Below are 27,549 nucleotides of genomic sequence, written 5' to 3' on the forward strand. Positions count from 1 at the left end.
CCTTCTGCCGAGGACACCCAAAATCGGCTTATTTTCGAAAGAGAAGGATACAAATCGGGAGACGGGCATCCGTCTCCCGAGGATGCCCAAATCGGCATAATCGAAAGCCGATTTTGGGCGTCCTCGTTAATTGCCTCGGTTTTCGTCGGTTTCGGATTTCGCCGATTGTTTTCGGACGGATTATTGACGAAAACCGAGGTATTACTATATAGACTATATAAATCAGTAGAGTTCTTGAAAAAGTCAAGCAACACCTTTCTGTTGTCGGCTAATTGAAAAGCCTCCTGGTAGAGAACTAAGTTAGAGACCTAAATCCTTTTCACACACCGAAATACTTACTGTGGCCAATTTCTGAACAGCTTCATCTGATGCCCCGAGGGATGCCAAACCAATTTCCTGGGAGAACTGGGCAAAACTAGGTTCAGCTAAGAGAGGGACATGTCCCAGCAACTCGTGACATGTGTCTCTGGAAATGAAATTTTGAATTAATTTCAGAATATAGTTTCAGAACTTTTTTTTCTTTTGAGAAAGTAAAATGACTGATCAAAATAATTATGTATTTTGAAAATAAAAAAAGAAGAGGCAATTAATGTGAGAATGATTTGGAGACATCCACTCAAGAGTGACAAAACATTTGGGCTCTTGTTACTAAGATAAAGCAAAAACTGGTCTAAACCTGCCCCTCCCCCCCCCCCCCCCCCCCCCCCCCCCCCCCCGCTAAAGCCATTCATGCAACTGTAAAATGGCCTATATTCTATTTTTTTTAATTAATGGCTATACGCTAATAAGTACATAAGTAATGCCATACTGGGAAAAGACCAAGGGTCCATCGAGCCCAGCATCTTGTCCACGACAGCGGCCAATCCAGAGAGGGGGGGGGTATCTCTGTCACACACACACTCTCTCTCTCATTCTGAAGCTGACTGCATGGCTGAGGCATTCCTGCTCTCTGTATCCATCTCCTGAATTGACATCACGGACTTCCGGGTTCGTCACAAGCAGAAGTGACCAACCACACGAGGTTTCTCGGCTTCAGAATGTTGGAGGTGCATTCTATTAAATAGGATTGGTCAGTTCCTTGAAGCACAGCCGGAGCTCAGCGTCCTGCACAGTAACGCTCAGACACCAGAGAGAGAGAGGGAGGGGGGGCCTGACACCAGAGAGGGGGGGTATCTCTGTCACACACACACTCTCTCACAGTCAATGTCTTTCTCTCTCTCACTCTCTCTCTCTCACTCACTGTCTCTCACACACTCTATGTCTCACACTTACCACACTCACTCTCCATGTGTCACAGAGTCACTCACACACTCTCTTGGTCTCATACACTCAGTCTCACAGAGAGTCTGTGTCTCACACACACTCTCTCTGTCGCACACACTGTATCCGGGTGAAACACACTCTCTCTCTCACACACTGTGTCTCATATACGCACTTGCACACACTCTCATTCTCACACACACACTCTCTCTCTCACAGACACACTCGCACCCAGACTCACTCTCTATCTCACACACACTCGCACATTCACTCTCTCTCTCTCTCACAGTCACTCTCACATACACTCTCTCAAACATACACACTCCGAGGAAAACCTTGCTAGCGCCCATTTCATTTGTGTCAGAAACGGGCCTTTTTTACTAGTTTAAACATAAATGAGACTGATTGGCCAGCTTCCCCTGGGAACACCCGACACCGCGGGTTTCAAGAAATCTTTCAACAGGGACTTGGGAGCTGAAGAGAGAGGAAGTGACGTCAGAAGTATTTCCGGTTTACGCCAGAGAAGGGGCGCCTTTAAAAAGCTGCATTCATGCAATATAAGATCTGTGAAGAGAAGCGATGTGAGGAGAAGACGGCTCCACGCTGAGTTTCATGTTTGGCTTTAACCCAAGTCCCTGATGAAAGATTTCTTTTTGAAATCCGCGGTTTCGGGCGTTCCCAGGGGAAGCTGGCCAATCGGTCTCATTTATGTTTAAATGAGCGTGAAGACAATCGTCAATGATGTTTTTCAGATACGTTTTGTGTTTTTTATTCTGGTTAATTGAGTAGTAGCACTAAGCACATCAAGTATAGCACGTTTGAAAAAAAAAATATGAGAGTAGCCCAATGAAAGAGGTGCTATGCCACTTGGCAAGAAAACAGCATTGCCTAAAAAACAGTGGTTATTGCTGAGGGTACTCTCAAAAAATTAAAAAACACAAATAAACCCTTGTGAAATAATATTTTGAAAACAGAGACACAATTTCGAGCTCATTGTTTGGGTTTCTAGTATTAATAGATATGTTTTACCAGCAGTTAATAGTCTTGGTTCTATTTTGTTGTACTATTACTATATACCATTGACTGCAACCACCCATGTCCACCGACCCTCCTCTCCCCCTGCCCCTCTCCAGCCACCCATGTCCTGCGACCCTCCTCTCCCCCTGCCCCCCTTGCAGCCATGCATGTCCAATGGTGACCCTCCTCTCCCCCTGCCCCCCCTGCAGCCACCCATGTCCAGCGACCCTCCTCTCCCCTGCCCCCCCATTCACCCATGTACTGCGACCCCCCTCTCCCCCTACCCCCCTTGCAGCCACCCATGTCCAATGGTGACCCTCCTCTCCCCCTGCCCCCCCTGCAGCCACGCATGTCCAATGGTGACCCTCCTCTCCCCCTGCCCCCCCCCCGCAGCCACCCATGTCCAGCGACCCTCCTCTCCCCTGCCCCCCCAGTCACCCATGTCCTGCGACCCTCCTCTCCCCCTACCCCCCTTGCAGCCACCCATGTCCAATGGTGACCCTCCTCTCCCCCTGCCCCCCCTGCAGCCACCCATGTCCAGCGACCTTCTTCTCCCCTGCCCCCCTCCCGCCACCCATGTCCTGCGACCCTCCTCTCCCCCTGCCCCCCCTGCAGCCACCCATGTCCAGCGACCCTCCTCTCCCCCTGCCCCCCTTGCAGCCACCCATGTCCAATGGTGACCCTCCTCTCCCCCTGCCCCCCCTGCAGCCACCCATGTCCAGCGACCCTGCTCTCCCCCTGCCCCCCCTCCAGCCAGCCATGCCCAGCGACCCTGCTCTCCCCCTGCCCCCCCCTCCAGCCACCCATGTCCAGCGACCCTGCTCTCTCACCTGCCCCTCCTTCGTCCACCCAGGTTGTGTAACGAAATCTTTGGGGCAGGCAGGAAAGATCCACGGTCCTGCCTGCTGCTGGCGCTCCCCCACTGCCGGATCGCTGTTCAAAATGGCCGCCGAAACTTCCAATGGCGGTCTCACAAGACTTCTGCTGAAGTCATGGAAGCCACCCTTGTAAGTATCTGCGGCCATTTTGAACAGCGATCCGGCAGCCGGGGAGCATCAGCGCCAGCACCAGCAGCGGGCAGGCAGGACTGGGGATCTTTCCTGCCTGCCCCAAAGAATTCGTATCACAATATGGGTGGATGAAGGAGGGGCAGGTGAGAGATCAGGGTCGCTGGACATGGGTGGCTGGGGGGGGGGAGGAGGGTCGCCGCTGGACATGGGTGGCTGCAGGGGGGGCAGGGGAGAGGAGGGTCGTTGTTTGATGCTCCGCTCCCTGCCACTTGGAATCAGCTGTTAGTGACGTCAGCCTGGCTACGGAGCCTAGCTCAAGAAGGAGGCATGGACACAGGCAGTTCCCGATTAGAACGTTGGTGGTGAGAATTATTATATAGGATGTGTATGCAATGTGATGCACCTCTCGTTGGGGCTGCTGTGAGGGAATCAGAAGGGAAAAAAAAAGTCCAAGTGCTCTTCAGGGACGTCCTTCACTCAAAAACAAAAAAGGACGTCCCTGACGAGCACTTGGACTTTTTTCCTCTTTAGATGGGCATCCTTCTCTTGCACTTACCCAAAATGACCAATGCCGGGGAGAATCGGGAATCGCGATGTAGGAGGAGGACGTCCAAATTAAAAAAAAACTATTTGGACGTCCCTTTCGATTATGCCCCTCCTCCAGGTCTAAACGCGCTGTGATTGGCTGAGAGAGACCTGGAGGAGGGGTATAATCGAAAGGGACGTCCAAATAGTTTTTTCTTTTTGGATTTGGACATCCGTCCGGTACATCCCGATCCCCGATTCTCCCCTGTGGTGGTCATTTTGGGTAAGTGCAAGAGAAGGACACCTTTCTGAAGAGGAAAAACGTCCAAGTGCACATCAGGGACGTCCTTTTTTAGGCCGTCCAAGTTTTAAGTACTATAAGGACGTCCCTGACGAGCACTTGGACGTCTTTGGCATGCGCAGAGCAGCCAGCATAACGCTTAGCTGCTAAGCTGGCCAACTGGCTTCCGAGGAAATCATGTGCAAATGAGCTAGCAGCGAGCAGCTCATTTGCATACGATTTCCTTCACGCATGCCTGTTCCTTACCGATTCGCTAAGGAATCGGTAAGGGAAGGGCTGTTCTGTGGAGTTTAGTGCATCTGCCCCTCAGTTTAGTAAAAGAACCATTTCAAAGCACTTAAACTTCCAAAGTTCCAAAGTGCTTTGAAAATATGCCTCACTTTGTGATGTATAATATCAGCAAACCCTGATGAAGCTTTCTATCAAAACATGGCCATGATTTAATTTGTAGGGTTTTTTTTTATATCTTTGTTTTAGGGGGCTGTTTACTAAAGCTTAGCTCGAGTTATCTGCCTCAGGGTCCATAGGAATAAAACGGGCCCTGCTGCAGATAACGCGAGTTAAGCTTTAGTAAACCAATCCCCTTATTTTGGTATTATTTGTTTTTGTTTTATGTTGTTGTTATGTACTTTGAGAGATGATTATTTTCACAGCATCAGTTAATTGGATATAATTAAAATAGTTTGACTCTATGGTGCTCGATACAATATTAGTGGAAACTGAAATCTCTAGATATAAGCATAGGCCAAATATTCCCTGTACACACACAGTACGTAAAAGTACTTACGGCTCTGGAGTGTAAAGTGGGTCAGAGCTGTGTCTGACATATTGGGTGCAGTGGAAAACCCTGAATGCCAAGCCAGCCAAGAAATCTCTGGGAGACAGGTAACCAGCAACTGGACGGATAGTGAAGCCTGAGCGCTCTGAAAATCAATGCACAAATCATGTATCAGCCTGGAACATAGAGGGGCATTTTCGAACGGGGACGCCCATCTCTGGGGATGCCCATCTCGGGGGCGCCTCCGACCGTATTATCGAACAAGATGGACGTCCATCTTTCGTTTCGATAATACGGTCGGGGACGCCCAAATCTCGGTGAGATCGCCGGCCTTAGAGATGGGCGAGCTCGTTTTTTGCCGATAATGGAAACCGAGGACGCCCATCTCAAAAATGACCAAATCCAAGGCATTTGGTCGTGGGAGGGGTCAGCATTCGTAGTGCACTGGTCCCCCTCACATGCCAGGACACCAACCGGGCACCCTAGGGGGCACTGCACTGGACTTCATAAATTGTTCCCAAGTCCATAGCTCCCTTACCTTCGGTGCTGAGCCCCCCAACCCCCACTCCCCACACCTGTACACCACTACCATAGCCCTTATGGGTGAAGGGGGGCACCTACATGTGGGTACAGTGGGTTTCAGGTGAGTTTTGGAGGGCTCACATTTACCACCACAAGTGTAACAGGTAGGGGGGGATGGGCCTGGGTCCGCCTGTCTGAAGTCCACTTCACCCACTAAAAGTGCTCCAGGGACCTGCATACTGCTGTCATGGACCTGAGTATGGCATTTGAGGCTGGCAAAAAAAGTTTTTAAAGTTGTTTTTTTTTAGTGGGAGGGGGTTAGTGACCACTGGGGGAGTCAGGGGAGGCCATCCCCGATTCCCTCCGGTGGTCACCTGGTCAGATCGAGTACCTTTTTGAGGCTTGGTCGTGAAAAAAAACAGGTCCAAATAAAGCGGACCAAATCCTCGTCAGGGAAGCCCTTCTTTTTTCCATTATCGGCCGAGGATGCCCATTTCTTCTCGGCCGATAAACACGCCACAGTCACACCTTCGGTATGCCTCCGACATGCCCCCGGGAACTTTGGGCGTCCCCGCGATGGAAAGCAATCGAGGACACCCAAAATCGGCTTTCAATTATGCCGATTTGGGCGCCCTTGGGAGAAGGACGCTCATCTCCCGATTTGTGTCGAAAGATGGGCGTCCTTCTCTTTCGAAAATAAGCCAGCTAGTACAACCGCTCAGCTAACTTTCCAGTGTGTCCATTTTTCATGTTATCATGCCTTCTGACTCACAACAGATGTCACATTTTCATGCTTGAAACTTCTATCTCCATGTTACTTATTGGGTCTATATACAGCATACCATGTGTTAGTTCTTAGCATAACGTTGCTCACACAAAACTTAAACTTGAAACTTCTACATTTATGTTGCGTATTCATCTTTTAGTATGCTTTTAAACGATAAAAAGAAAATATAATCCAGTGGGAATTCCTTTCAGGTGCTGTGGAGGACTTGCAGCTTATCTGCATATCCTTACAGACTTCTCCGGGGTGACTCCCAGTCCGATCTACTCAGGGCCTCTGCTCTAGGTGCCCAGCGCTCCCACCAGGTGCTGTGGAGGACTTGAAGCCCTTCTGCATATCCTCTCAGCTGTATCCGGGGTGACTCCCAGGTCCACCCCGATCTTCCCAGGGTCCTCGCTCCAGGTGCCCAGGGTTTCCATGTGCTTTCTGGCTAAGGTCAGGTAACCCTCAGGGGGAGGAATGCTGGCTTCGGCCTAACCCCTGGTAAGCCTTTCCTCAGCTGAGAGGTGCCCAGCTCTACCACCGGCTGCCTTTCAGGTGCTGTGGAGGACTTGCAGCTCATCTGCATATCCTTACAGCCTTCTCTGGGGTGACACTCAGGTCCACTCCTATCCACTCAGGGCCTCCATTCTAGGTGCCGCGCACTGGGGCATTTTCTCTTTACATTTATTTTTCTCCCAGTTACTACTTATGGCTCCAGTACACATTTTCTTCTTGGTACTCTCCCTTCCTAATCTGTTTCTCCATCTGAAACCACTGTACATTGCAGGAACGCATTGTCCACCCTCTGTATTTGTCATCTCACCATCTCTTTTTTCCTCTTCCTTTTTCTCAACATTTCCTTCCTTCCATTCATCCATCTCCTTTCTATCTGAGTACATCTCGCCTTCGTAGCTGTCGTCATATCTCTCCTACTCTTATCCGTACTCTCTTGCTCCTTCTCCTGCTCTCCGCTGGGGACATTAATCCCAATCCTGGTCCTCCAAATCAGCTCTCATCCTATTTGTGCAGGTCACACCGTGATATCTCCAATCTAATTTCTGTTCCTCTCCTCCTCCCTTCTTCCCTGCCATTCTCTTGCGCTCTGTGGAATGCCCGCACTCTCCATCTGCTTGCCCTAACTGAAACTTGGCTTTACCCTGAAGACTCTGCTTCAGTCGCGGCCCTATGCCATGGAGGTTATCTTTTCTCCCATACTCCTCGCCCAGTTGGCCGCAGAGGTGGTGTCAGGCTACTACTTTCACCCTCTTGTAGATTTCAACCTCTTCTTCCACCTCAGTCTCACTCAATCTGCTTCTCTGCCTCTCCGAGTAGCAGTCATTTATCGACCCCCCTGATAAGTCCCTTTCTTCCTTTCTCACTGACTTTGATGCTTGGTTTTCCTTCTTTCTTGAACCTTCATCTCCTTCCCTCATTCTTGGGGATTTTAACATTCATGCTAATGATCCCTCTGACTCTTATGCTTCTCAGTTTCTTGCTTTAACATCCTCTTTCAATCTTCAACTGTGCTCCACTCACCAGAATAGCCACTGTCTTGATCTTATCTTCTTCTCAAACTGCTCACTCTTTAATTTCTGTGCCTCAACTCTTCCCCTCTCTGACCATCATCTGATAACTTTCACACTTAAACACCCTCCTCCCCAGTCCTGACCAATCTTAACCAATACATTTAGGAATCTTCAGGCTATTGACCCTTCTGCTCTGTCCTCCAATGTTTCAAATCTCTTCTCTACCACTATGTTATCCAAGTCTGTCAATGAGGCTGTCTCTTCCCATAATACTATTCTCTCCTCTGCTCTGGATACTCTCGCTCCTCCCATTCCCCGTTCTGTAAAATATACCAAACCCCAGCCTTGGCTGACCTCTAGAATCCGCTACCTATGTTCCTGTGCCCACTCTGCCGAATGCCTTTGGCTGAAATCCCGTGCCCATGCTGACTTCATACATTTCGAATTTTTGCTGACCTCCTTCCAGTCTGCTCTTTTACTTGCCAAACAGGACTATTACATCCAGTTGACAAATTCTCTTGGCTCAAACCCTTGACGTCTCTTTGCCACACTGAACTCTCTCCTCAAAGTTCCTTCACCTCCAACTCCCCCTTCACTTTCCCCCCAGACTCTGGCTGAGTACTTTCATGATAAGGTTCACAAGATTAAACTTGAATTCTCAACCAAGTCACCTCCACCTCTCCTTCCCTTAGTCCATTCTCTCAACCCTCCAACCCCTGCCTCCTTTTCTTCCTTTTCTGAAATCACTGAAGAGGAAACTATACATCTTCTTTCCTCCTCGAAACTAACTACCTGTTCCTCTGATCCTATTCCCACCCATCTACTTAGCTCCTACTGTCATCCCTTTTATCTGTCATATCCTCAATGTTTCACTTTCCACTGCGACTGTTCCTGATGCCTTCAAACATGCCGTAGTCACACCACTCCTTAAAATACCTTCATTGGACCCTACCTGTCCTTCCAACTATCGCCCCGTTTCCCTCCTCCCTTTCCTATCCAAGATACTTGAACGTGCTGTTCACTGCCGTTGCCTTGACTTTCTTTCATCTCAAGCTATTCTTGATCCACTTCAATCTGGCTTTCGCCCCCTTCATTCAACTGAAACAGCGCTTGCTAAAGTCTTCAATGATCTGTACCTGGTCAGATCCAAAGGTCTCTATTCTATCCTCATCCTTCTCGATCTATCTGCTGCTTTTGACACTGTTGATCACAGCCTACTCCTTGATACGCTGTCCTCACTTGGATTTCAGGGCTCTGTTCTTTCCTGCTTTTCTTCTTATCTCTCCCATCGTACTTTTAGTGTATACTCTAGTGGATCCTCTTCTACTTCTATCCCACTGTCAGTTGGTGTAACTCAGGGATCTGTCCTGGGACCTCTTCTTTTCTCCATCTATACTTCTTCCCTTTGTACTCTGATCTCATCCCATGGTTTTCAGTATCATCTTTACGCTGATGACTCCCAGATCTACCTCTCCACACCAGAAATCTCAGCTGAAATCCAGGCCAAAGTATCAGCCTGCCTGACTGACATTGCTGCCTGGATGTCTCAGCGCCATCTGAAACTAAACATGACCAAGACTGAGCTTCTTATCTTTCCCCCTAAACCAACCTCTCCTCTTCCCCCATTCTCTATTTCTGTGGATAACACTCTCATCCTTCCTGTCTCATCAGCTCTTAGCCTTGGGGTCATCTTCGACTCCTCCCTCTCCTTCTCTGCACATATTCAACAGACTGCTAAAACATGTCGTTTCTTTCTCTATAATATCAGCAAAATTCACCATTTCCTTTCTGAGCACACTACCAGAACCCTCATCCACGCTCTTATCACCTCTCGCTTAGACTATTGCAACTTGCTACTCACAGGTCTCTCACTTAGCCATCTCTCTCCTCTTCAATCTGTTCAAAATTCTGCTGCACAACTAATATTCCGCCACTGTCGTTATGCTCATATTAGCCCTCTCCTCAAGTCACTTCACTGGCTTCCTATCCGTTTCCGCATACAATTCAAACTCCTCTTATTGACCTATAAGTGCATTCACTCTACAGCTCCTCAGTACCTCTCCACTCTCATCTCTCCCTACATTCCTCCCATGTAACTCCGTTCACTGGGTAAAACTCTCTTATCTGCACCCTTCTCCTCCACCGCTAACTCCAGACTCCGTTCCTTTTATCTTGCTGCACCATATGCCTGGAATAGACTTTCTGAGCCGGCACGTCAAGCTCCATCTCTGGCCGTCTTCAAATCTAAGCTAAAAGCCCACCTTTTTGATGCTGCTTTTAACTCCTAACCCATATTCACTTGTTCAGAACCCTTATTTTATCATCCTCACTTTCTTATTTGTCCTGTTTGTCTGTCCTAATTAGATTGTAAGCTCTGTCAAGCAGGAACTGTCTCTTCATGTTCAAGTGTGCAGCGCTGCGTATGTCTAGTAGCGCTATAGAAATGAGAAGTAGTAGTAATAGTCTTTGGGATTCCGGAATCTTGCAACTCCTTGGGATTCCGGAATGTTGCTACTCCTTGTCCTTATCCCTTATTTGTCCTGTTTGTCTGTCCTAATTAGATTGTAAGCTCTGTCAAGCAGGGACTGTCTCCTCATGTTCAAGTGTGCAGAGCTGCGTACGTCTAGTAGCGCTATAGAAATGAGAAGTAGTAGTAATAGTCTTTGGGATTCCGGAATCTTGCAACTCCTTGGGATTCCGGAATGTTGCTACTCCTTGTCCTTATCCCTTATTTGTCCTGTTTGTCTGTCCTAATTAGATTGTAAGCTGTCAAGCAGGGACTGTCTCTTCATGTTCAAGTGTGCAGCGCTGCGTACGTCTAGTAGCGCTATAGAAATGAGAAGTAGTAGTAATAGTCTTTGGGATTCCGGAATCTTGCAACTCCTTGGGATTCCGGAATGTTGCTACTCCTTGTCCTTATCCCTTATTTGTCCTGTTTGTCTGTCCTAATTAGATGGAAAGCTCTGTCAAGCAGGGACTGTCTCTTCATGTTCAAGTGTGCAGCGCTGCGTACGTCTAGTAGCGCTATAGAAATGAGAAGTAGTAGTAATAGTCTTTGGGATTCCGGAATCTTGCAACTCCTTGGGATTCCGGAATGTTGCTACTCCTTGTCCTTATCCCTTATTTGTCCTGTTTGTCTGTCCTAATTAGATTGTAAGCTCTGTCAAGCAGGGACTGTCTCCTCATGTTCAAGTGTGCAGAGCTGCGTACGTCTAGTAGCGCTATAGAAATGAGAAGTAGTAGTAATAGTCTTTGGGATTCCGGAATCTTGCAACTCCTTGGGATTCCGGAATGTTGCTACTCCTTGTCCTTATCCCTTATTTGTCCTGTTTGTCTGTCCTAATTAGATTGTAAGCTGTCAAGCAGGGACTGTCTCTTCATGTTCAAGTGTGCAGCGCTGCGTACGTCTAGTAGCGCTATAGAAATGAGAAGTAGTAGTAATAGTCTTTGGGATTCCGGAATCTTGCAACTCCTTGGGATTCCGGAATGTTGCTACTCCTTGTCCTTATCCCTTATTTGTCCTGTTTGTCTGTCCTAATTAGATGGAAAGCTCTGTCAAGCAGGGACTGTCTCTTCATGTTCAAGTGTGCAGCGCTGCGTACATCTAGTAGCGCTATAGAAATGAGAAGTAGTAGTAGTAGTAATATAGGGGTCGATTTTCACATCAATTTAAGCAGCCACGAGAGGCTCCTGGCCAGTTCAATCACGTACAGGACTATCTGCTGATATTCGAGAGCTTTGAGGTCTGCACAGGGTTGTAAAATTGAATGAGTACAGAGTTACTATTTTTTTATGTAGCAGACCCCATTATTTGGAATAGCTTAAAAAGATCCAGGAAGTAAAACTGTTTAATCAAGAATTCAAGGCTTATCTCTTTATACAAGCGTATGGGATAGTAGAAGATCAATGTTGAATCGGCAGAAATTATTCTTTTTGAAAGATCAGAATGAAGCCTGAATTTTAAACGTTATTTTGGACTGTTCAATTTGTTTCAGCTTGTTTATGTTTGTAAGAATATATGTTTTTGATTTTATGTAAGTACACTCTGTTAACTGCTGAGAACTTTTGGATTGTGGGGTATAGAAATGTCTAAATAAATAAATAAATTCAGCGGCACTTAACTGGACAGTGCAGCTGAATATCAGCACTGACTCTAAACCTAAAATCGGGGGCAGCACTTATGTGGTTAAGTGCTGATCAACACTTAACTATCTAAGTTAAGCGGCCAAATCAGACAGCGTAAAACACAGTTCCTACCTTTATGCAGTGTCACTTAGGCGGTGAATTGCTGAACATTGCACTTAACCATGTAAGAGATAACCAATATTCAATGCCGGTGCCCAGACATGCCCTGACATTGAATATTGGGGCATAAAGCCGGAGATGACTACAAAAAACGCTCACCACACCTGAATATTTACCCCATAATTTAAGTACATAAGTATCGCCATGCTGGGACAGACCAAAGGTCCATCGAGCTCAGCACCCTGTCTGTGACAGCGGCCAATCCAGGTCACAAGCATCTGTCAAGACCCAAAAGAACAAAGCATTCCGTCTCGCCTATCCCAGAAATAGTGGAATATTCCACGTCCATTCAATAACATTCTATGGCCTTTCCCTTCAGGAAAGCGTCTGTTAAACTGTACAGCGCTGCGTAACCCTAGTAGCGCTTTAGAAATGTTAAGTAGTAGTAGTAGTAAACCTTTTAAAACTCCGCTAAGCCAACTGCCTGAACCACATTTTCTGGCAATGAATTCCAGAGTCTAACCACGCGTTGAGTGAAGAAACATTTTTCTGCGATTTGTTTTAAATTTACTACACTGCATCTTCATCACATGCCCCCTAGTCCTAGTATTTTTGGAAAGTGTAAACAGGCGCTTCACATCAACCCGTTTCATTCCACTCATTACTTTACAGACCTCTATCATATCTCCCCTCAGCCGCCTTTTCTCCAAGCTGAAGAGCCCCAGCCGCTTTAGCCTTTCATCATAGGGAAGTCGTCCCATCCCCTTTACCATCTTCGTCGCCCTTCTCTGCACCTTTTATTGAATATTAAATGCAGTAGAATAACAAGGCAAAGTATTATGGTAAGTTGAGATGTGGCAAGGTCAGATGGGGACTGGTGAGTACAGTGTGCTGTGTGAACAACTTTTTTTATTTGTTACATTTTTACCCCGCGCTTTCCCACTCATGGCAGGCTCAATGCGGCTTACATGGGGCAATGGAGGGTTAAGTGACTTGCCCAGGGTCACAAGGAGCTGCCTGTGCCAGGAATCAAACTCAGTTCCTCAGTTCCCCAGGACCAAAGTCCACCACCCTAACCACTAGGCCACTCCTCCACTCCAATTCTAAAGGTCTAGAATACAGTGCCATCACCTGATCCCAGTACAGCATGTTTCTCAGTCTTGTTCTTTTATGTGTTTCCATCAAGATATTTTGGAGCCATAATCATAGAGAAAAAAATCCGCCAGAAGGCGACAAACTCTAGACACCCCACGGACAACAACAAGAAATGAGATAAAACTGGGAGGACGACCAAGGATTCCAAAGACTGAAAGGATGTATAATAATAAAGATGTTTATTGAGGTTTAAAGACTCATATATATATATGGAGTGGAGGAGTGGCCTAGTGGTTAGGGTGGTGGACTTTGGTCCTGGGGAACTGAGTTGGATTCCCACTTCAGGCACAGGCAGCTCCTTGTGACTCTGGGCAAGTCACTTAACCCTCCATTGCCCCATGTAAGCCGCATTGAGCCTGCCATGAGTGGGAAAGCGCAGGGTACAAATGTAACAAAAATAAAATAGATACTATTGGAGATTCTACATGGAATGTTGCTACTATTGGAGATTCTACATGGAATGTTGCTATTCCACTAGCAACATTCCATGTAGAAGGCTGCGCAGGCTTCTGTTTCTGTGAGTCTGACGATGTCCTGCACGTCAGACTCACAGAAGCAGAAGCCTGTGCGGCCACATTGGTGATCTGCAAGGGCCGACTTCTACATGGAATGTTGCTAGTGGAATAGCAACATTCCATGTAGAATCTCAAATAGTAGCAACAGTGGAGGAGTGGCCTAGTGGTTAGGGTGGTGGACTTTGGTCCTGAGGAACTGAGTTCGATTCCCACTTGAGGCACAGGCAGCTCCTTGTGACTCTGGGCAAGTCACTTAACCCTCCATTGCCCCATGTAAGCTGCATTGAGCCTGCCATGAGTGGGAAAGCGCGGGGTACAAATGTAACAAAAATAAAACAGATATATATGTTGTCTACTTTTATATTGATTTTATAATCTATGTATTCAAAATTTGATTCTAGAGTCCTGATGCAGGCCTAACGGCCGAAACACGACGTTGTGTTGAGTCTTTACGCCTCAATAAAAATCTTTATTATTATACATCCTTTCAGTCTTTGGAATCCTTGGTCGTCCTCCCACTTTTATCTCATTTCTTATTGTTGTCCGCGGAGCCATAATCATGACATTGTCTCACTGCCAAACATGCAAGACAATGACATGTTTACTGTACCTTTCAAGAAGCGTGACACATCTTCCAGTTGTGGAATGTTATCTTCCCGGTAGCCACAGTGCTTGGAGAGTAGAGGTAAGTTTTTCAGGTACTCTCTGCAAGCATGGGTTGGGTAGAGCTTGTTAAGTTCTCGGAACACAGTCCCCCAGGTTGTGATCTCCTCCTCTGTGAATTCAACGCACGGGATAGCATCACCACTAAGCAAGAAGGACAAGATGGGGTTATATACACATTTAAAAGTAAAAACAACTCTTGCTGTAATTATCAGATACCCTGTTGTAGTAGAAATGTCAAATCATTTTCTCAATTCAAATGCTCCAATAAAAGCCAGTGGAGGGAATTCTGTTTGCGGCACCAGGATGATGCACACCAAGTACGATTTCTATAAAAGAAGTGTGCCGGGGGGGGGGGGGGGGCTTGGGTGATGCACCGAGGGGGTGTTTGAGCAGCGTACTCACAGCTGATTCCCAGGCAGGGGGAGGAGTAGGGAAACACACGGAGCAAGTTGCTCCACGTGTTTCCCTATTCCTCCCCCTGCTTGGGAATCAGCTGTGAGTGACGTCAGCCTGGCTACGGAGCCTAGCTCAGCAACTCCAGGAGCCACGGACACAGGCAGAAACTTTAGAACGTACGGCAATACTGATGTACTTATAAGCACTAATTCAAGTTAAGTGCATAATTAGTGAACAGGTTCCATCGAGAATACTGGGGTTTGCGTTATTGTTGTGAAGAAACAGCACAAGTACACAGATTCCAAAATGTTAAACAAACTGAGAACATGACACAGAGCAAAGGCAGCTTGTGAAAATGATGCATCAGTTCCATAAATATGAAATGATTTATAGTAAGTAGTAGGTTAAGGGAAAAGTGTAACTTACTATTTGTAGCTCATGGCTAAATCCGCAAAATACTTTCGCCTCTTCTGATAAACGTTGTCTCTGAAACCCTGTTGAATTACATCAACACAACGATAAGCTCTCTTTGCAAAGGAATAGCAACTTGCACAATTGAGTCATCTCGCTGTGCTTCCTGTGCTTAAGGGGTCCTTTTACTACTACTACTACTACTTAACATTTCTAAAGCGCTACTAGGGTTACGCAGCGCTGTACAATTTAACATAGAAGGACAGTCCCTGCTCAAAGGAGCTTACAATCTAAAGGACAAATGTACAGTCAGTCAAATTGAGGCAGTCTGGATTTCCTGAAAGGTAAGCGTTAGGTGCCGAAAGCAGCATTGACGAGGTGGGCTTTAAGCAAAGACTTGAAGATGGGCAGGGAGGGGGCTTGGCGTAAGGGCTCAGGAAGGTTGTTCCAAGCATAGGGTGAGGTGAGGCAGAATGAGCGGAGCCTGGAGTTGGCGGTGGTGGAGAAGGGTACTGAGAGGAGGGATTTGTCCTGTGAACGGAGGTTACGGGCGGGAACTTAAGGGGAGATGAGGGTAGAAAGATAGTGAGGGGCAGCAGACTGAGTGCATTTGTAGGTAAGAAGGAGAAGCTTGAATTATATGCGGTATCTGATCGGAAGCCAGTGAAGTGACTTGAGGAGAGGGGTGATATGAGTATATCGGTTCTGGCGGAATATAAGACGTGCAGCAGCGTTCTGAACGGATTGAAGGGGGGATAGATGGCTAAGTGGGAGGCCGGTGAGGAGTAAGTTGCAGTAGTCAAGGCGAGAGGTAATGACAGCGTGGACGAGAGTTCGGGTAGTGTGTTCAGAGAGGAAAGGGCGAATTTTGCTGATGTGAAAGAGAAAGAAGCGACAGGTCTTGGCTATCTGCTGGATATCTGCTGCGGTAAAAAGGGGGGGGGCCTGAGCTAGTGTCAACATATATTTTTGATGCACGTTGAGGCCCCCCTTTTACTGCAGCGGGTAAAAGGCTGGTCATTTCGGTGGGAGCCCTGACCGCCACCGTTGAGATGGCGGTAAGGGCTCCCGTACTAACCCAGCGGTAACTGAGCAGCAGGCGGTTAAGTTCCAGTTCTACAAAAATCAAGAAAACGACTGTAACACTGGAAATGGCATATGCTGGGCACAGGCAGTTTCCGGATTGGCACGCTTTCACCTGCTTCCTGGGTTAGACATCGCCCCTCTTATGTTTACAGACGTTAAAACCACCTGGAAATTTTGGCTAGGTGGCCTATGAATGATATTAAATTAATAATTAATTTTGAGTTTGAAAGATAAACTTACCGGGTGATCCGCGTCCAGGTCAGATCCATACATCAGAACGCGGTTTGCGCATTTATCCAAATCTGAGATCTTTTTAGGGAACCATGGAACGTTCTCCATGTCTAGAAAAGGTACATAACACAAATAAAATTATGGAAGGAAGGCTCAGAATACATAATTTATTTATTTATTTGTTACATTTGTATCCCACATTTTCCCACCTATTTGTAGGCTCAATGTGGCTTACATAGTACCGGTGAGGCCTTTGCAGGCTCCGGTGTGAACAAATACAAAGTGATGTTGTGGTAAGATAAAGTTCATGTGGCACAGCCACACTAGGGAATCGTACAACGGAAGAGTTGTGTCATGTCCATTACGTTCTTTAGTTTGTTGTGTTACGGAGATCAGGCATTTAAGTTGGATCGGTAGGGTATGCCTTTTTAAGCAGGTTAGTTTTTTTCGGAAGTTTTGGTGGTCGTACCTTGTTTTCAAGGCTTTTGGTAATGCGTTCCACAGTTGTGTGCTTATGTAGGAAAAACTGGATGCATAAGTTGATTTGTATTTAAGAACTTTGCAGCTTGGGTGGTGGAGATTTAGATAATGCACATAGATTTTAGAAATTCCCATTCCATGCCCATAACCATGCCACCCTTTCAACTCTGTGAGTTGGAATTTACATAATGGGCTGGATTCTATATGCTGCCAAAGCACTGTTCTATAAGCCATGCTTAAAGTTAGACGCGCTTTATAGAATACTACTACTACTATTTAGCATTTCTATAGCGCTACAAGGCGTACGCAGCGCTGCACAAACATAGAAGAAAGACAGTCCCTGCTCAAAGAGCTTACAATCTAATAGACAAAAAATAAATAAAGTAAGCAAATCAAATCAATTAATGTGAACGGGAAGGAGGAGAGGAGGGTAGGTGGAGGCGAGTGGTCAAAAGCAATGTTAAAGAGGTGGGCTTTCAGTCTAGATTTAAAGGTGGCCAAGGATGGGGCAAGACGTAGGGACTCAGGAAGTTTATTCCAGGCGTAGGGTGCAGCGAGACAGAAGGCGCGGTCTGGAGTTGGCAGTAGTGGAGAAGGGAACAGATAAGAAGGATTTATCCATGGAGCGGAGTGCACGGGAAGGGGTGTAGGGAAGGACGAGTGTGGAGAGATACTGGGGAGCAGCAGAGTGAGTACATTTATAGGTTAGTAGAAGAAGTTTGAACAGGATGCGAAAATGGATAGGGAGCCAGTGAAGTGACTTGAGGAGAGGGGTAGTATGAGTAAAGCGACCCTGGCGGAAGACGAGACGGGCAGCAGAGTTTTGAACCGACTGGAGAGGGGAGAGGTGACTAAGTGGGAGGCCAGCAAGAAGCAGATTGCAGTAGTCTAATAGCGCTTATGCCCAGGAATTGCCCTAACTTTAGAACAAGGTGGGGGGGGGGGGGGGCAACCACAAACAGGCTGAAGGCCACCCCCAATTCTGTTCTGACTTAAATACCAACCTCCCATCCTTCTCTTACCATCTCTCCTTAATTTTATCCCTCCTTACCCCTTTTCTCCCAAATTACACTATCCTATCCTGTCTACCCTCTTTTATCCTAGTCATATATTATCTAGCTGAACTTATCATACACTACTAAGCCCGACTTTACGTTGTTTTACTACTGTTTTATTGAAAATTCTATTCTTAACTTTGTATTTCAAATTACTGTGTAAGCCGCATTGAGCCTGCATTGTGTGGGAAAGCGCGGGGTACAAATGTAATATAATAATAATAATAATAATAATAACGAAGGATTAAAGATAGGGAGAACAAGGAGAGGAGAGGAAAAGGTTAAAAGAAAACCAAGGAGAAAAGGAAGGGCAAGTGGAGGGGGGAAAAGGTTAAGAAAGAGAGGAAGTAAGTAGGAAAATTAGAGTTCAGAAGACAAGGCAGGAGGGCAGCCCTTGCAGGGAGACAAAAAAAGCTGAAGAGATCTTTAAGATACTGATATAGAGATACTGAAAAGAAGGCTTACTGATCGAGCAGACCTGCACGTCCACGAGCACGGGCAGTTCAAATCCTTTCCAGCACGCCGGTCGTAGAGTGGGGGCCAACCGTCATCGGGAGAACGAGAGCAACGAGCTGAGCGTGGTCAGCTGCACCGCAACTGACTGTCAGCCTTTGTTTCCCATCTCTTCCTCCTGTGCTTTGTTGAAGCGGACAGTAACTGATCATCAGGGACAAAGCGCACAGGATAAAAAGTTGTTCCAGGGTAAGTCCCGGCCGGTGAAGAGGGAGGCTGAGCATGGAAACATTATTCAAAATATACCCTGAGCAGCCACCGTGGACATGCGGGGTCTGCTGGCAGAGGAGATTTTTTCGCTGCGCTGATGAGCAGCTATAGGTGGGGGGGAGCAGCAGGAGTTCTTAATCTGCTACAGAAACGCCTCATGTCTTGTGCTGGGGGATTTTGGTGGCCACAAGGCAGCTGTGATTGTTTGGTTGAACGTTCTGCTACAGCGCAAGGGGATGTCAGCGTCGGTGGCCGCGTGTGCACTGCAAGCAGGCAGAATCCTGGGGAAGGGATCTTGACGCTTTTTGGTGGAAGTCACATATGAGGGGGGGGGGGAGTTGAAGTTTGGGGGCGCTTGTTAACGCGCCGGCAAATTTTGAAGTAGTTCAGGCAGAGGGGCCACTTTGGGGCATTCGTAGTGGAGGGGGTCTCTGGTAGGGTAGAAAAGAGGGCACATCTGAACATGTGGCGGCCATTTTAGTTCAGCATAGCAAAAAAACATGCATGCAACCATTTTACCTCCTAGGAGGTGAGCCGGCAGTGTGATCTCCTTACAGTATAACTCTGCTAGAAACAGTTTAAATTACATTTTCCCCTCAGGATAGTTCTCCCATAAACAAGTTGGTCCCACGACCAATACAATTCTTTCTGGGTTTGTTGGCAATCAGTGTAGGCAGCAACACACAGCCTCAGTGTTTTACAACACTGTGAAGTCCAATGTTGCTGCCTCACGTTGTTCCACGCAACACGTGTGTGAAATGGATTTGAATGACACATTGTCTGATACCCAGTGGTCTCGTATCTGGTCGACTGGCCCTAGGGCGTCATTGTCGGCTGCAATAACACAATCTCTTTTCTTTATGTACCACAGGGCTCTCTGGACGCCTAGAAACTGCCGCCAACTGATAGTCTGCAGGGGGGCACCAGAGACCCTAGGCACGGCCCTGCCAATTCCACAGGACCAAAGTCCACCACACTAACCACTAGGCCACTCTTTACAGAACATAAGTTATTGTTTGACTTTTTGGTAAACAATAACTTATGTTTACCAAAGTTATTGGTTGAAAAGTGAGGTGAAGGAAGCTATTAGGGCTAAAAGAAATGCCTTCAGAAAATGGAAGAAGGAACCATCTGAAAATAACAAGAAGCAGCATAAGGAGTGTCAATGCAAATGCAAGGCGCAGAAAAAGAAGGCCAAGAGGGATTACGAAAAAAAGATAGCATTAGAGGCAAAAAAAACATAGTAAAAATTTTTTTCGGTATATTAAAAGTAGGAAGCTGGCAAAAGAATCGGTTAGGCCGCTGGATGACCGAGGGGTAAAAGGGGCAATCAAGGAAGACAAAGACGTAGCAGAGAGACTGAATGAATTCTTTGCTTCGGTCTTCACCGAGGAAGATTTGGGTGGGATACCGGTGTCGGAAATGGTATTTCAAGCGGACAAGTCGGAGAAACTTACTGACTTCACGGTAAACCTGGAGGACGTAATGGGGCAGTTCAGCAAACTAAAGAGTAGCAAATCTCCTGGACCGGATGGTATTCATCCTAGAGTACTGATAGAACTGAAAAATGAGCTTGCAGAGCTACTGCTAATGATATGCAACTTATCCTTAAAATCGAGTGTGGTACCGGAAGATTGGAGGGTGGCCAATGTAACGCCGATTTTCAAAAAAGGCTCCAGGGGAGATCCGGGAAATTATAGACCGGTGAGTCTGACGTCAGTGCCTGGGAAAATGGTAGAGGCTATTATTAAAAACAAAATTACGGAGCACATCCGAGGACATGGATTACTGAGACCGAGTCAGCACGGCTTTTGTGTGGGGAAATCTTGCATGACCAATTTACTTCAATTCTTTGAAGGAGTAAACAAACATGTGGACAAAGGGGAACCGGTTGATATTGTGTATCTGGATTTCCAAAAGGAGTTTGACAAGGTACCTCATGAAAGGCTACAGAGGAAATTGGAGGGTCATGGCATAGGAGGAAAAGTCCTATTGTGGATTAAAAACTGGTTGAAGGATAGGAAACAGAGAGTGGGGTTAAATGGGCAGTATTCACAATGGAGAAGGGTAGTTAGTGGGGTTCCTCAGGGGTCCGTGCTAGGACCGCTGCTTTTTAATATATTTATAAATGATTTAGAGATGGGAGTAACTAGCGAGGTAATTAAATTTGCTGATGACACAAAGTTATTCAAAGTCGTTAACTCGCGACAGGATTGTGAAAAATTACAAGAGGACCTTACGAGACTGGGAGACTGGGCAGCTAAATGCAGATGACGTTTAATGTGAGCAAGTGCAAGGTGATGCATGTGGGAAAAAAGAACCCGAATTATAGCTACGTCATGCAAGGTTGCACGTTAGGAGTTACGGACCAAGAAAGGGATCTGGGTGTCGTCGTCGATAACACACTGAAACCTTCTGCTCAGTGTGCTGCTGCGGCTAGGAAAGCGAATAGAATGTTGGATATTAGTAGGAAAGGTATGGAGAACAGATGTGAGGATGTTATAATGCCATTGTATCGCTCCATGGTGCGACCGCACCTTGAGTATTGTGTTCAATTCTGGTCGCTGCATCTCAAGAAAGATATAGTGGAATTGGAAAAGGTGCAGCGAAGGGCAACTAAAATGATAGCGGGGATGGGACGACTTCCCTATGAAGAAAGACTAAGGAGGCTAGGGCTATACAGCTTGGAGAAGAGACGGCTGAGGGGAGACATGATAGAGGTAAATAAAATAATGAGTGGAGTGGAACAGGTGGATGTGAAGCGTCTGTTCACGCTTTCCAAAAATACTAGGACTAGGGGGCATGCGATGAAACTACAGTGTAGTAAATTTAAAACAAATCGGAGAAAATTTTTCTTCACCCAACGTATAATTAAACTCTGGAATTAGTTGTCGGAGAAAGTGGTGAAGGCGGTTAGCTTAGCAGAGTTTAAAAAGGGGTTGGACGGTTTCCTAAAGGACAAGTCCATAAACCGCTACTAAATGGACTTGGGAAAAATCCACAATTCCAGGAATAACATGTATAGAATGTTTGTACGTTTGGGAAGTTCGCCAGGTGCCCTTGGCCTGGATTGGCCGCTGTCGTGGACAGGATGCTGGGCTCGATGGACCCTTGGTCTTTTCCCAGTATGGCATTACTTATGTACTTAACAGTTGCACTGAAACTGATCATCTCACACTGGAACGATAATTCCTACATAAAAGTGGTGGTTTGGTGGAATTGGATTCTGTTATACAAAAAGTATGAGCAATCTCCAGTCATTTCCATGCTTGGTCATAAAACTGCTCTTCAAAAATGGAAATCTTTAGACCCTTTTCTCTCCACTACGGACTCATTTTCTGACTTGAATTCGGCTTTGTGTATTGTATTGTGTGTTTTATTTTGTTGCACTGCCTTTTTGTATGGCTGTATTTTTAAAATCTAATTAAAAGAAAAAAGAAATAAGGTACTTGCCTTTAAAAAAAAAGCCAATTATTGGTGCTAATTGTTCAATTAAATTGCCTGCACAAATTGGGCACACATCCAAATTTTCACATGCAATTTTGGTGACTTTTATAGAATTAGGGGGACTGCGCATCAAGAATTATGTTTTCCATTGTAGATTTCAGTCTCGGAGGGAGGTGAAGGGGGGACGAGGGGGAGGGGGGAATGCACCACCTGTAAAAAAAAAAAAAATTCAGCACACCCAATCATTTTTAAAAGTTGGCTCCTATGACTACTGCTGCCAGTAGTAGTTCCAGCTCGACCGTGTGCCATTTCCGGCACTCGGGGAAATTTTATTTTTGTAGCGCAGCGATAATGCAGGAGCCCTTACCGTCACCTCAGTGGGTGGTGGTAAGTGCTCCCTGCTGCATGGCCACAAGGTAAGAATTATCTTACTGCGTGGCCATTTTTTTCGGGGGGGGGGGGGGGGGGTGGCGGTGGTGATATTTTATCCGCTGCAGTAAAAAGGGCCGTGGCGCATGGGAGAAACAACCCCCGCTGCTACCGCAGGGCCTTTTTCCCACAGCTTAGTAAAAGGACCCCTAAATACTACTACTTATCATTTCTAAAGCGCTACTAGACGTACGCAGCGCTGTACACTTGAACATGAAGAGACAGTCCCTGCTCGACAGAGCTTACAATCTAATCAGGACAGACAAACAGCACACATAAGGGATAAGGACAAAGGGTAGCAAGATTCTGTGCGGAATCCCAAAGAGTTGCGAGATTCCGGAATCCCACAGAATAGCAAGATTCCGGAATCCCAAAGACTACTACTACTAATCATTTCTATAGCGCTACTAGACGTACGCAGCGCTGTACACTTGAACATGAAGAGACAGTCCCTGCTCGACAGAGCTTACAATCTAATTAGGACAGACAAACAGGACAAATAAGAGATAAGGGAATATTAAAGTGAGGATGATAAAATAAGGGTTCTGAACATAGTGAATAAGGGTTAGGAGTTAAAAGCAGCATCAAAAAGGTGGGCTTTTAGCTTAGATTTGAAAACAGCCAGAGATGGAGCTTGACGTACCAGCTCAGGAAGTCTATTCCAGGCATATGATAAAACCGGTGGTGTGGGAGCGGGCCTGGTGGTTGGGAGGCAGGGATAGTGCTGGGCAGACTTATACAGTCTGTGCCAGAGCTGGTGGTTGGGAGGCGGGGATAGTGCTGGGCAGACTTAAATGGTCTGTGCCCTGAAGAGCACAGGTACAAATCAAAGTAGGGTATACACAAAAAGTAGCACACATGAGTTGTCTTGTTGGGCAGGTCTTTTTTCTGCCCTCATCTACTATGTTACTATTTTATAATTATTTGTTAGAAGATTTATAATCTGCTCTTACAAAGATTACCCAGAGCGGCACACATTCAAAATATAAAAGACAATAATAAACCATAGAACATAAAAACCTTACAAGCTCACTCACTACAATACAACAAAAAAAAACCAAAAACAAAACCACAAGAAAATGGCCTCCTAAACAGAAGCAAATACACTTACAAAGATTACCCAGAGCGGCACACATTCAAAATACAAAAGACAATAATAAACCATAGAACATAAAAACCTTACAAGCTCACTCACTACAATACAACAAAAAAAACCCAAAACAAAACCACAAGAAAATGGCCTCCTAAACAGAAGCAAATACTCAAGTTATAGGAACAACCATAATTTCACTTGCTTGTAAAAATGTAAATAACAGTGGTGTTGCCTAATAGCACCCAGGAGCTCATGTAGCAGGAGAACTGCAAACTGGGCTTACTAGTCCAGGAGTGTAGCCAGACACCCAATTTTGGGTGGGCCTGGGCACAAGATGGGTGGGCAGAAGTACTCCGCAAGTACTCCCTCTGTCAACTGCATGCCATATGGTTTCTCAAACGTCACCCCCTCCACTGCATACCTTTTAAATAGCAGATTTTCACCGACAGCGAGCAGCAACTAATACACGCTGCTCATGTTGGCCCCACCGCCTTCCCTCTGATGTAACTTCCTGATTCTGCACAGGCGGGAATACATCAGAGGGAAGGCTGTGGGGCTGGTGCGAGCAGTATGTATCCGTCGCTGCTCACTGCAGGCATCTGGTATTTACAAGGTATGCAGGAGGGACAGTTGTTGGGAGTTTTCGGCTGGTGGGGCTTGGGGAATCCCTACCAGCCACATCATAGATGTGCTGCTACTGGGTGGGCCTGAGCCCAAAATGGGTGGGCCCGGGCCCACCCATGGCTACACCACTGTAACTAGTCACCAATTAAGAATTCTTCTGGTGTCTAGAAAGTTAATGGAATATAAAGACTGATCCATTCATACAATGAAAACTTGGGAGCCATCTCACTTCAGCAACAAGAGACAGAAAGAGGGGATTGGCAAGAACTACTACTAATCATTTCTATAGTGCTACTAGACATACACGGTTCTGTACACATTGTATGCAGTTACTTTCTGTGTCCCTGGAGGGCTCAGAGTCTAAGTTTTTGAACTTGGGATAATGGATGGTTAAGTGACTTGCCCAAGGTCACAATAAACTGAAGTGGGAATTGAACCCAGATCACCAGGATCAAAGCCTGCTGGACTAACCATTAGGCTACTTCTCCACTCGAGAACTATATGGTATTGATCAAATCAACAAGCCAGGGTCATTCATTCCACTAGGAAATATGTGTCTTGAGTCAGAGCTGCCAAGGGGGCTGACCCAGGCAGCGGGAGGGGTAGGGTCCTCCCCACTCTACCCCCAAGCTCCGCCCCACCCATTGCTCTGCCCACAGCTCCGCCCATTGTTCTGCCCATCCTGAGATATGAAACAAAAAAAGTGAGGAAAAACCAAGTGAGGATACCAAAAAACACTTTATTGTATTAAAAACTGACCCGACACGGCCGTGTTTCGGCCCTAAGGCCTGCCTCAGGGGTCTTGAACATATGATATTTTAGAAGAGAGGAGGCTTTTTTTGGCATCGCCATTTCAAAATCAGTTGGTAACTGAATATATGATATTCTAGAAGACAGGAGACCAAAGAAGTCTTCATTGAAGTAAAATTTCACCAGTGTATGTTCATACACTAGATCATCCGAGATTGTTCAAGACCCCTGAGGCAGGCCTTAGGGCCGAAACACGGCCGTGTCGGGTCGGTTTTTAATACAATAAAGTGTTTTTTGGTATCTTCACTTGGTTTTTCCTCACTTTTTTTGTTTCATATCTCACGGTATCGTGAGGGTTTTTACCTCCTTTTTTTTTGTTTATCTGCCCATCCTGACCCATTTCTCCACCCCAGCACAGTTGATTCACGGCCAGTGGCAAAAAGAGTGGCCTCCCCATCCAGCAGCAGCAGAAAACCCTTTCATAAAACATCATCTCCTGCTACCGTGGGATCAGACACAGAATGAGATGGTGCTTTTGTGAAGGCATTTCCTGCTGCCGTTGGACGAGGAGGCCACTCAGCGGGAGATCCCTGCTCAGCGGGAGTACATGATTTCTTTTTTTTGATTTTCCCATATAAACAAAGCTAAGATGAGCAAGACGATGAGACTGGATAAAGATACGAAGGGGTCCTTCTATTAAGCTGCGGTAAGTGTAGTTGCATGTTTACCGCGGGACACGCCGAGGCGACCTGTGGTAAGCTCCTAATCTGCACTCTCTACCTGCGTGCTAAAAAAATATTTTAACTTTTTTTTTTACATAGGGAAGCATCTGGGCAGTGGCGTAGCCACAGGTGGGCCTGGGTGGGCCAGGGCCCACCCACTTAGAGCTCAGGCCCACCCAGCAGTAGCACACGTTTAGCGGTAGCTGGTGGGGATCCCAAGCTTCCCCCTGATGGTAATGAAAACGCTACTCTCCATGATACCGGCACCTGCGCATGCTCAGTTTTCAACGCATGCCTGCTGCAGACTGCCAAGGTGGAAAGAAGCGTTTTCCCGCCAGCTGAGATATTTTTTTGGCGGTGGGGGGAGTGGGGGGGGGGGAGAGAACACTTGGTGCCCACCCACTTCTTGCCTAGGCCCACCCAAAATCTGTTGTCTAGCTACGCCCCTGCATCTGGGGATGGAGAGTGGGCGTTTCTGCACTAATCAGTTAAGGCATCTATATTATCATGCACTAACTGATCACAGGATTAGCATATGAGCCCTTACCGCCTACAAATGGGTGGCAGTATTGTGATCCCACTTCAATTTCTGTTAATGGCTGAGCACTAATAGCAACATTAGCACATGGCCGTTAATTCCAAAAATAGAAAATTCTGCAGTATAAATGGCCTACCTAAGGGCATGCTATGGCCACCGTTTACCGCAGGTTACTGAAAGGACCCCTACTACTACTACTTCTCATTTCTATAGCGCTACAAGGCATACGCAGCGCTCTACACCATACACAAAGACAGTCCCTGCTCAAAGAGCTTACAATCTAGATAAGACAGTTAAACAGAACAATTAAGGGTAAGGGAATAGAGAGGTGAGGATAAAGGACAGGGCAAGTGAGTTAGGAGTCAAAAGCAGTGGTAAAGAGGTGGGTTTTGAGTTTGGACTTGAAAACGGCCAAAGACAGGGCTAGACGTAGAGGCTCGGGTAGTCTATTCCAGGCGACTATTGCCTATTGGAGATTCTAGATGGAATGTTGCTACTATTGAGATTCTGGTGCTACTATTGGAGATTCTACATGGAATGTTGATGTTGCTATTCCACTAGCAACATTCCACGTAGAAGCCTGCCCTTGCAGATCTGCAACGCAGCCACGCAGGCTTCTGTTTCTGTGAGTCTGACGTCCTGCACGTACGTGCAGGACGTCAGACTCACAGAAACAGAAGCCTGCGTGACCGCGTTGCTGATCTGTAAGGGAAGGCTTCTACTACTACTACTTATCATTTCTATAGCGCTACAAGGCATACGCAGCGCTGTACACCATACACAAAGACAGTCCCTGCTCAAAGAGCTTACAATCTAGATAAGACAGGTAAACAGGCAGAACAATTAAGGGTAAAGGAATAAAGAGGTGAGGATAAAGGACAGGGCAAGTAAGTTAGGAGTCAAAAGCAGTGGTAAAGAGGTGGGTTTTGAGTTTGGACTTGAGAACGGCCAAAGACAGGGCTAGACGTAGAGGCTCGGGTAGTCTATTCCAGGCGACTATTGCCTATTGGAGATTCTAGATGGAATGTTGCTACTATTGAGATTCTGGTGCTACTATTTGAGATTCTACATGGAATGTTGCTACTATTGGAGATTCTAGATGGAATGTTGCTACTATTGAGATTCTGTTGCTACTATTTGAGATTCTACATGGAATGTTGATGTTGCTATTCCACTAGCAACATTCCACATAGAAGCCTGCCCTTGCAGATCAGCAACACGTACGTGCAGGACGTCAGACTCACAGAAACAGAAGCCTGCGTGGCCGTGTTGCTGATC

At 46.4% G+C, this 27,549-nt stretch overlaps 1 protein-coding gene across 1 annotated transcript in view; it reads right to left on the bottom strand.

The window, feature by feature from the left end:
- The window catches only part of TPH1 (tryptophan hydroxylase 1), a 56,742-nt gene that overhangs the window by 15,157 nt on the left and 14,036 nt on the right, over positions 1-27,549 (bottom strand). Inside the window, exons 3-7 of the mRNA XM_030191873.1 lie at positions 16,420-16,520; positions 15,109-15,176; positions 14,231-14,427; positions 4,901-5,036; positions 340-466 (exon numbers count right to left, since the gene is read on the bottom strand). Coding sequence (XP_030047733.1) covers positions 340-466; positions 4,901-5,036; positions 14,231-14,427; positions 15,109-15,176; positions 16,420-16,520 — 629 coding nt within the window. The remainder of the gene's footprint in view (positions 1-339; positions 467-4,900; positions 5,037-14,230; positions 14,428-15,108; positions 15,177-16,419; positions 16,521-27,549) is intronic.

This window comes from Microcaecilia unicolor, chromosome 2 (assembly GCF_901765095.1).
Source record: "Microcaecilia unicolor chromosome 2, aMicUni1.1, whole genome shotgun sequence".
In the NCBI taxonomy this organism is placed as follows: Eukaryota; Metazoa; Chordata; class Amphibia; order Gymnophiona; family Siphonopidae; genus Microcaecilia; species Microcaecilia unicolor.